At 39.7% G+C, this 10,811-nt stretch overlaps 1 protein-coding gene across 2 annotated transcripts; it reads left to right on the top strand.

Annotated features, from left to right (window-relative positions):
* Window positions 1-272: 272 nt before the first annotated feature.
* On the top strand, window positions 273-9,907 carry LOC118044036 (mediator of RNA polymerase II transcription subunit 14). 2 transcript variants are annotated; one of them, XM_035052181.2, is made up of 8 exons: window positions 273-829; window positions 2,487-3,551; window positions 3,793-3,890; window positions 4,278-4,452; window positions 4,579-5,590; window positions 5,703-6,730; window positions 7,449-8,524; window positions 8,739-9,907. In XM_035052181.2, the coding sequence occupies exons 1-8, from the start codon at window positions 620-622 to the stop codon at window positions 9,529-9,531; spliced, it is 5,457 nt and encodes a 1,818-aa protein (XP_034908072.1). In that variant the 5' UTR covers window positions 273-619; the 3' UTR covers window positions 9,532-9,907. The 2 variants fall into 2 exon arrangements, with proteins under 2 accessions (XP_034908072.1, XP_034908073.1); XM_035052182.2 differs by having other exon boundaries at window positions 818-944.
* Window positions 9,908-10,811: the final 904 nt, after the last annotated feature.

Genomic DNA, 10,811 nt, shown 5'->3' with positions numbered 1-10,811 from the left:
AAAAAATTAACACTTAAAAAAAAAAAAAATTTCACGTGAACAGTGCAATTTTTGCACTGTTTACATGCTCCACTGTTCAGTGAACAGTGGAGTGCATGATACACTGTTCAGTGAACAGTGTATCATGGTTGGATTTCCCGAAAGCAGCATTTCCCTGCTTTTCATTTTCCTGCGTTTCTCACGCGATTTGGATGTGGGACCATGCACAGTAAGCAGCGTTTTTTAGTTAACCAAACACTTGCTTCTTGCGTTTTTGAAAAAACGCAACTTCTAACGCATAGCCAAACGGGCTCCTAATCACATAAATGGCAAGCAGATTAGCAAGCTAACGCTTCTATCTTCTCTCTATTCGTTTACAAAAGGAAAGGAAAAAAAGAGAGGGGAGAGCCGGGAAAAGGCCTCGAATTTCCTTCAGACTCCAATAATCTGACATCTCTCTCCCCTTCCGAAACCTTAAAAAAACAGAACATAAAAGTAAAAGAAAACAAAACCTATTCTTCTGTTTCTGTCTCCAAAAACCCTAGCTTCTTCTATTATGCCTTCATAACAGTAATAGTAATACGCAAATCCAGTAAGAAACCAAAAGAAGAAATAAAGCCCTAACTCTTGAAGACCTGGAATGGCTGAGTTAGGGCAACAAACTGTGGAATTCTCGACTCTCGTGAGTCGAGCTGCTGAGGACTCGTTTCTTTCTTTGAAAGAATTGGTGGACAAATCCAAAACCACCCAACAATCTGATTCTGACAAGAAGATTAGTCTTTTGAAGTACTTGGTTCACACTCAACAGCGTATGCTTAGGCTCAATGTCCTTGCTAAATGGTGCCAACAGGTCAAGAAGATTTTTTTTTTTTTGCTTGGTTGGGTTTTTGTGTTAAAGAGTTAATTTGATTCACACTCAACAGCGTATGCCTAGACTCATTGTCCTTGCTAAATGGTGCCAACAGGTCAATAATATTTTTTTTTATTGGTTGAAGAAGGAAATTTTGGGTTTTTGCTCTAGACTTGAATACTTTTGAATTTAGGGTTTGCTGAGATTTTTATGTGTTAAAAAATTGTGGCTGTAAGGAATGAAGGATTGAATTTTTGGGCTATTGTTAAAAGATTGCTAGTTTAGTTTGAGAATGCTGGTCTCTGGAGTATGTGGCTCATTTGGGTGATTTTGATTTTTTTTAAAATTGGAAATTTGTGGCTACAGGCAAGTCATTGGTTGGGTGACTAATTGGATAAAAGAGTGTGCAAGTTTTGGTTTGTTAGTTTAATTTTTTAATTTGTTATAGGTTGTTTTGGTGAGTTTAGGATCTATTCGAAATGTAGAACTGGGAAGAAATTCTCAAGCATTTTCTTGGGACTTGATTTGTTGGAAATGCTAGGAAATTTGGTAGATTGCTAACTGCATTCCAGTAATTATATTAGCGTTCCTTATAAAAGATGAAATCGGATATATCTTCATTCGCAGTAATTTGAATTAAAATTTTCCTCCAAAGTTTTGAACTCGGGAGGAGATACTATAAATTTGCTTGATTTTTGACTCAATAGTCGGTGGAAAAAAATCTCATACCCCCCTCTCTAAATTTAAGTCAATGCTGTGTGCAATTAGAAAAAAAATATGAACATGCTTGCAAAAGTAAACATAATGGAGGAGGTAATGTGTGGGAGTTTATTGTTTCCAGTAGCTTGTGTAGTCAAGAAGCAAAATTTTTTTTGATATTTATCTGTTGGTAGATCGTGTTATTTTCCTGATGAACGTTGCTAACATTATCAAAGAGCCAGCCTAGATTTAAATCCAATTATATAAATAGTGCTAGAGAGTTGAATGAGATAGATCAGCATCAGTGCTCAAGCACTATGAACATTAGTTTTAAGATATGTGCTGAAATTTTATTTGAGGGGTTTATTTAGCCTTCTGAAAGTAATTTGGGTTTGAAAATTTCCAAAGCATATGCTGTGTCTATAGTCAATACATTCATGTTGTGCCATTAACTAAGGCACCAGATTTCAGTAGGAAAAGGTATTGATGGTATTGAATCAGTATTATCACATGAGATTAGAAACCAACAAACCTTTGTATACATGGTGGGTTATTGCAATCATGGTTTGTTGGTCGAGATGAATAGGGCAAAATTGCAGAATAGGCATCTGCTTCTGTCCATAGTCCTCGTGTACAATCTTATGTGGAAAGCATTATGAACATTTGAAGTTTAGAAGGTGGCAACCTTTTATGTACAAGGACAAAATAAACTAGTGAAAAAACTTCCAACTTCCTAAGTCATTAACTTCATCATCAAAACTCAATATTCTACAATAGCTCAAGAACACATGTCGGGCCTCAAGTATTTCCCAAGCATTTGAAATTTAAAAAGTCTTAATTTTGTTAAAATCTAACGTGTTATTGGTAATTTTATTTTTCTGATTCTTGTGTAAGTTATGGAATGGAAGGCCACTTTAATGTTCAAATAATACTGATTTTTAACTCAACTTTTTTGCAGGTTCCGTTGATACAATATTGTCAGCAACTTCAATCAACCTTGTCAAGTCATGATACTTGTTTTATCCAAGCTGCAGACTCTTTATTTTTCATGCACGAGGGGCTACAACAGGCTCGTGCTCCTAGCTATGATGTTCCATCTGCTATAGAAGTACTCCTAACTGGATCTTATGAGCGTTTACCAAAATGTATAGAAGATGTGGGTATCCAGGGAACATTAACTGAGGTTCAGCAGAAGCCAGCTTTGAGAAAGTTGGACACACTTGTGCAATCCAAGTTACTTGAAGTTTCATTACCAAAGGAAATTTCCAAGGTGAAAGTGTCTGATGGTACTGCATTGCTTCGTGTGGATGGAGAATTTAAAGTTTTAGTTACTCTTGGCTACAGAGGGCACCTTTCAATGTGGAGGATACTACATATGGAATTGCTTGTTGGTGAGAGAAGTGGATCTGTGAAACTGGAAGAATTGCGACGGCATGTTCTGGGAGATGATTTGGAGCGCAGAATGGCTGCAGCAGAGAATCCATTTACAATTCTATATTCAGTTCTTCATGAGCTTTGTGTTGCATTAGTTATGGATACTGTTCTAAGGCAAGTACAAGCACTCCGTCAAGGAAGATGGAAAGATGTAATTCGGTTTGAGCTCATATCTGATAGCAGTAGTAGTAATGCCACTCAGCTAAATCAAGATGGAGAAGCTGATTCAGCTGGTTTACGAACACCAGGTTTGAAAATTATATATTGGTTAGATTTGGATAAAAACTTGGGCACATCCGACTCGGGGATTTGCCCATTTATAAAAATTGAACCAGGACCTGATCTCCAGATAAAATGTATTCATAGCACTTTTGTTATAGATCCTCTAAATGGAAGGGGGGCAGAATTCTCCCTTGACCAGAGCTGCATCGATGTTGAGAAGTTGCTTCTCAGAGCAATATGTTGTAATAGATATACTCGTTTGCTTGAAATTCAGAAAGAGCTGGGAAAAAATGTTCAGATCTGCCGTGCTGCAGGTGACATTATTCTTCAGTTCCACATGGATGAACCTGATGTTGACCATAAAAAGGTTGGTTTTCATTTAATATGGATTTTTCAACACATTTTGCTTGAGCTTTTAGAAATTCTCAAATCAAGAAACTTGTGGTGCATAAATAGTGAAGGAGCCTTAGTTCCTCTGGTGTGTTTAAGACTGTCTTCATGGAGGATAATTACCTTTTTGTTTGGTGCATTTATTTTTTTGTAGCTATGATCTTAAAGGCATATCATTCCTGAATTATTCTTTTCCCTTTATTGAATTCTATATGCAGAAAGAAACTAAGTCTGATGGTGGGGATCAAGAGGGGCAGGAAGTACTGCATGTTCGTGCCTATGGATCATCGTTTTTTACCCTTGGAATAAATATAAGGTGTCTTCCCTTGACCCATGCATATGGAACAATTTTTATTTCATCTGCATGTCTACTTCTGGGTTGTCTAATTCTTCCTTTGTGTGTGGAAAAGCTAAAACAGGGACATAATAAGGATTTTATAACTCTCAATTTTCTTTTTTCTTTCTTTTAAGGATAAATGGTCATCATCTAGTATGTATACGCATAAAGAAGGGCAATTTAGACTACTGGTATTGATATGCTAAAAAACTCTTGAAGAAGCTGTCCATCCTTGTGTATAACAAACTTCTTTGTTTCATATTAGAAACTGTACACAATAAGGCTCTGTTCTATTACATTTAATGCCTGTTAGGGGATGCATTTCTCACATTTTCTACATTGTCTGAGTTTCATTTTTTCTTGCAGGAATGGCCGTTTTCTCCTCCGATCATCCCAAAATATAATTACACCTTCAGTGCTGATAGATTTTGAAGAAGCTTTAAATCAAGGAAGCATAACTGCAGCAGAAGTTTTCATTAGTTTGAGGAGCAAAAGTATCTTGCACTTATTTGCATCTATTGGCAGGTTCTTAGGTCTCGAGGTAACTTTTAATTTTGAGAAAAAAAATGAATGTCTTATTAGATCTGATTAAATGGCTCTGAATTTTGAATTTCGCCTAGGCATTCATGGGTAAAAGTCACTAAAACATAGGATATGAATTTTGCAGGTATATGAACATGGTTTTGCTGCAGTGAAAGTACCTAAAAACCTTTTGAATGGTTCAACTATGCTGCTAATGGGGTTCCCAGACTGTGGGAATTTGTATTTTCTGCTGGCACAACTTGATAAGGATTTCAAACCTCTGTTTAAGTTGCTGGAGACACAACCAGATCCATCTGGAAAAGTTCATTCGTCTAATGACTCAACTGCTGTAATGCGCATGAAGAAGATCGACGTTAACCAGATGCAGATGCTTGAAGATGATCTGAGTATTGTTGACCTGGGAAAATTGAATCACCTTTTGCCTAATGCCTCTCCTTATAACCAGACATCCGAACATGGTCTTCTATCAGAATTCCGTCTAGAGGGTCTCATGCCAATTGCAGGATGTCCTCCATCAAGTTTTTCATCCGTTGTTGATGAAGTATTTGAACTTGAGAAAGGGGCATCTGTACCTTCATTCCCACTTCAGAATGTTACCTCATTCAATGCATCTCCTGCTTCTCATTTTGGCTCTGTTCTGATGAATCTTCATACTATTAAAGCTGGAACTCCTTCTCCTAAGTGGGAAGCAGGCATGCAGGGGTCACAAGTTAACAGTGTTGCAAAAGTGTCAAGTGTGGCCTCTCACTATAACGGATCCTTGTATCCATCAAACAACCTGAAGGGATCTGTGCATTCCAGTTCATTCAGTTCACTATCTTCTGGTCTAGGAAGGACCACAGCTGTGAAAATATTATCAGCTTCAAAATCTGATCAGGATTTGTCTTCTCTTAGATCTCAACATCTGGTTGAGGTTGGCACTAATTCCGCAATGGACGATGATCATCTAAGACTGCTGAATGATGCATCAAAGGATGCACTATCTGGGATTAGGCCCTCTCGATTGTCATCTCCATCTCCACCAACAGGCTCTCGAATTTCAGCATCAAATGTGAAACCTATTGGAGCCAGAAGCTCGCCAGCTGGGTCTGTGTTCAGAGTTGCTGGATCAAGCCCATTAGCTACAACTTCCGTATGTAAGACCTTCTATAATTTTATCTGCATTCATTAAATTCACAGGATACTTTTCCGACTTTCATTTTTCTTCTGCTATTTTAGCCATGTTTGACTAGAAAATACCTTTTTCAGCCCATACAGCAGGAGAAACTGCAGTATCTCTGGGCTCTAGTCATGATTTATCCATACATGAAAAAAATCCAAGAAAGCGCACAGTTTTAGACATGTTGAGCATGATTCCATCTCTCCAAGATATAGATGCTAAAGCAGGATTTTCTAAGAGAAGAAGAACATCAGAATCAGCTCACTTTCAGCAGGTTTCTTCACGGATGCTTGTATCATCAGAAATGGTTTATAAAAATGAGAGATACAGCTATGGGAATCTTATTGCGGAAGCAAATAAAGGGAATTCACCTTCAAGCATTTACGTCTCTGCTCTTCTTCACATGGTTAGACATTGCTCACTTTCCATTAAGCATGCTAGACTAACTAGCCAGATGGACGACTTGGACATTCCATATGTTGAAGAAGTGGGTCTAAGAAGCGCATCCTCAAATATATGGTTCCGACTTCCACTTGCGCGAGGTGATTCATGGCAACATATTTGCTTGCGGCTTGGCAGACCTGGAAGCATGCATTGGGATATCAAAATAAATGATCAGCACTTCAGGGATTTGTGGGAACTTCAGAAGGGAAGCAGTGGCACTCCCTGGGGTTCTGGGGTCCATATTGCGAATGCATCTGATGTGGATTCCCACATTCGTTATGATCCAGATGGCGTTGTCCTGAGTTACCAGTCTGTTGAGTCTGATAGTATAAAGAAGCTAGTGGCAGATATTCAAAGGCTTTCTAATGCTAGAATGTTTGCTCTTGGAATGCGGAAGCTGCTTGGAGTAAGAGCAGATGAGAAACTAGAGGAAAGCAGTGCAAACTCTGATCTTAAACTGCCCATTGGAGGAAAAAATGCTCCTGAGGGAGTGGGAGCTGATAAGTTGTTTGAACAGATGAGGAGGGCATTTAGAATTGAGGCAGTTGGACTGATGAGTTTGTGGTTTAGCTTTGGTTCAGGTGTTCTAGCTCGTTTTGTTGTTGAGTGGGAATCGGGTAAAGAAGGGTGCACATTGCATGTTTTACCAGACCAACTTTGGCCTCATACTAAGGTGTGTTATATTTTATTTTTGTTTGTGTTCATTTTTTATTTCAATCTTTACTGTGCTTATGTTCGGTTATTGTCATCAATGTGTTTATACTTAGTTATTTTGGTCACCTGCATTTATCATCATGACATGAAGTTCTTGTGGAGCAGCTCACGTGCTCTATGCGATTCACCATCATTTTTGGTCCATCTTTTCACTTGTTTAAACCAGCATAGATTTTACGTTTTCTTTTTCCTGTGTTTTTGTCTTCTCAATTGTTAAATTACTATCTGGTTGCAATCCAGTCCCTTGTTTTTTCTTCTTTTTCATGTCTGATTGCAGTCCTGTCTATCCTGCACCACACCACTAAATTTCAGCTCTCTTCAGATATCTATCATAATGATATTTTGCTTTGAAGTGCTCTTCTGCAGTCAGCTGGTCTTGCGGTTTGTACATTGAATTCTTTTTGTGATGCCTTATTGTCAGTAGTTGATTAACACTAAAGAGGCAAAACAGTTTTGGATGGTACAAGTCATGTATTTTACTGATTAATACTGTTTTCCTTTCTTAATGTATATTTTGATATACCTGGTAAAATTCTGATGCTGTATAGAACTTTTGTTGTTCAGCTTTATCATGGATCTAGTTTTAGTTATTTTTGTTTTGTGATCTTGTGTTTTATGCTGTGTTTGTGACTTAAGTGAGCTGCTCTTACATCTCTAGAATTTGGTATTTTGTTTAGTTCCTGGAAGATTTTATAAATGGGGCTGAAGTTGCATCCCTGTTGGATTGCATTCGCCTAACTGCTGGACCCTTGCATGCTCTTGCTGCTGCTACTCGCCCTGCAAGAGCTGGTCCTGCTCCAGCTGTTCCAGGTGCAACAGCAACTGTTGCTTCTATGCCGAAACAGGCAGGGTACATCCAATCCCAGGGACTCTTGCCCAGCGGTTTGGTGAATAATATTAGCCAGCTAACTTCTGGCCCTGTAAGCAATGTTTCTTCTAGTACTGGACCTCTTGGGAATCACAACCCTCATAATGTTGCAATGTTAGCTGCTACTGGTCGAGGTGGCCCTGGCATTGTTCCCAGCTCACTGTTGCCAATTGATGTCTCTGTTGTACTACGAGGCCCGTACTGGATCCGGATTATATACCGGAAGCATTTTGCAGTTGATATGCGTTGCTTTGCTGGAGATCAGGTTTGGTTGCAACCAGCAACACCACCTAAGGGGGGTCCTTCAGTTGGAGGATCATTACCCTGCCCACAGTTTCGCCCTTTCATCATGGAGCATGTTGCCCAAGAACTGAATGGATTAGATCCTGGCTTTGCTGGTGGTCACCAGACAGTTGGACTGGGAAATTCTAACAATCCTAACCCAAGTTCATGTTCTCAACTATCAAGTGTTAATGGAAATAGAGTTAACCTTCCTAATTCTTCAGCAACATCCAGGGCAGCAAATCAGGTGGCTGCATTGAATCGTGTTGGAAATGCTGTTCCGGGATCATCAAATTTGGCTGTCCTAAGCTCAGGATTGCCCATACGCAGATCCCCTGGTGTTGGTGTCCCTGCTCATGTTAGAGGAGAGCTGAATACAGCCATTATCGGTCTTGGTGATGATGGAGGGTATGGAGGTGGATGGGTTCCTCTTGTTGCTCTTAAGAAGGTTCTAAGAGGCATTCTTAAATACCTTGGAGTGCTGTGGCTTTTTGCTCAATTACCAGGCCTTTTGAAAGAGATCCTAGGGTCAATTTTGAAGGAAAATGAAGGTGCGCTCTTGAATTTGGACCAGGAACAGCCAGCCTTGCGCTTCTTTGTGGGGTAAGTACAAGAATCTTTTTTCCTTGTTGCAAGTCAGTGCAAAACTGCAGATAACAGTGTTTGCTGTTATCTGTAATGGTGGTGTATTTTTAAATATTTCCAGGCCAGAGTATGTTTGTCTCCTGGAAGGGCTATATGTATTTGCTGTGTCTTTGTGCTGGGACCTTGTTTGTCCATTTTCTTGCATGATCTGATTATTATTTTTTCTCTGCAGGGGCTATGTGTTTGCTGTAAGTGTCCACAGAGTTCAACTTCTTCTTCAAGTACTTAGCGTCAAGCGCTTTCATCATCAACAGCAGCAACAGCAGCAACAAAACAGTGCAGCTGCTCAAGAAGAACTGACTCAATCTGAAATTGGAGAAATATGCGACTATTTCAGTCGCCGGGTAGCATCAGAGCCCTATGATGCTTCTCGTGTTGCATCATTCATTACCTTTCTCACTCTACCCATATCGGTTTTAAAAGAATTTTTAAAATTAATTGCATGGAAGAAAGGGTTGGCTCAGGCACAAGGTGGGGAGATGGCACCTGGACAAAAACCCCGAATTGAATTATGCCTTGAAAATCATACGGGGTTAAATGTGGCTGAGAATTCATCTGCTGCAAAAAGTAATATCCATTATGATCGGCCCCATAATTTTGTTGATTTTGCACTGACTGTTGTCCTTGATCCTGCTCACATACCTCACATTAATGCTGCGGGTGGTGCTGCCTGGTTACCCTACTGTGTCTCAGTGAGGTTGAGATACTTGTTTGGTGAAACCATGAATGTGTCTTTCCTTGGCATGGAAGGAAGCCATGGCGGCCGAGCTTGCTGGTCACATGTTGATGACTGGGAGAAAAGTAAACAGAGGGTGGCTCAAACTGTGGAAGTGAAAGGATCTTCGACAGGAGATGCCCTAGGAAGGTTGAGAGTAGTTGCAGAAAGTGTGCAAAAAACCCTGCATACGTGCCTCCAAGGGTTGAGAGATGGCAGTGGAGTTACTGCAAGCTCTGGGACAACGTGATTAGATAGGTTTACTGCTTGCAACATCAATCTTTGAATTATTGGCAATATTTGGAATGAGGAAAGTAGATTGGGCCTTGCATTGATGCGAAATAAGGTCAAAAGATGGTAACAAGTTCTGTTGAAGATACAGATGACCGTGCAGGACTTTTTGACTCGTTTAAATAGCTGATCCAGTGTTCTGATGATTAGGATGTAAATTATTTTTGCAGATACCGGTATTGTAGCGGTTGTTTTCCTCTGTACAGAAATCATAGTTGCTGAGTAGACAAACTTCGTGACTGTTGTATACCCTCGAAGGGCATTCTGAAGGTGTCTAAGATTGTTTTCAGACTGTTCGAGGACATTATTTTTATGTATATGTTGACACTTGTCCATGTTCCCACTTTTATAAATCTCTCGCCGGCAGGGAAGTCGCTCCATTTAAAGATCTGCCACTTTGCTTTTCCATAAAACTAAACCGAGTTTGAAACCAAGTAGTGTCCGAGATTGGCTCACCAGCGTGATGCATGTTGCAATTCAATGCCTCCATTGTGTCTGGTGTATTATTTTTATAAGAATGATGTCTTTCAACTTGATTTTTTACCAGTATTTGGATAGAAATGAAGATGAATGGATGAGAAGGCCACACAGGAAGAAGGATTCATGTGCTTGATATAGTTAATTAAGTTTGAGATAATGGGAAGACCTGTTTCCATTTTTTTCATCTTTCTCCTCCATCTTTCCAAGCTGAATCAGGAGCTTGGATTCCTTTTCCTTCCTCTGGTGTTCCATTTCTCCATCCAGAGTAGTTGATTTTGATGATTGTTGATCTAGATTCACTGAGCTGCTTAAAATGGAAGCCTCATTTTCATCTGGTCACCGATTTAGCTAATTCTTAAGAACCCTTGTGCAACAATATACTTCCAGACCGGTATCCTAATCTTGCTGCTTGTAAACCACAGCCTCATCGTGCGCTCCATCAGCCCTCTTAATTTGAATGAGCGTCGCAGGAAAAGAATATTGTTTGCATGTTTGGAATGACACGCCAATGCAGCAGCCGGCAGACAACAGATGAAATATCTCTGCATCTCGTGTTATTGAAGAAGAAGGTTAAACAATCAAACCTCTATCAACATGTGTCCAGTACTTGTGTAAAATCATCTCCTAGCTTCATCTCGTTTTTCAGACAGTTCAAAATTGGCGATGTCCACCCATCCTGGATGGCACTTGTCTGAGGAGATAAAAAATTGTGGATGACTCCATCCACAACCACACTGTGTCCATCAGTCTTCTTCACTC

This window comes from Populus alba, chromosome 13, assembly GCF_005239225.2.
Source record: "Populus alba chromosome 13, ASM523922v2, whole genome shotgun sequence".
Taxonomy (NCBI): Eukaryota; Viridiplantae; Streptophyta; class Magnoliopsida; order Malpighiales; family Salicaceae; genus Populus; species Populus alba.
The sequence above is the reverse complement of the archived record's forward strand: the minus strand, read 5'-3'. Positions and strand labels throughout refer to the sequence as shown.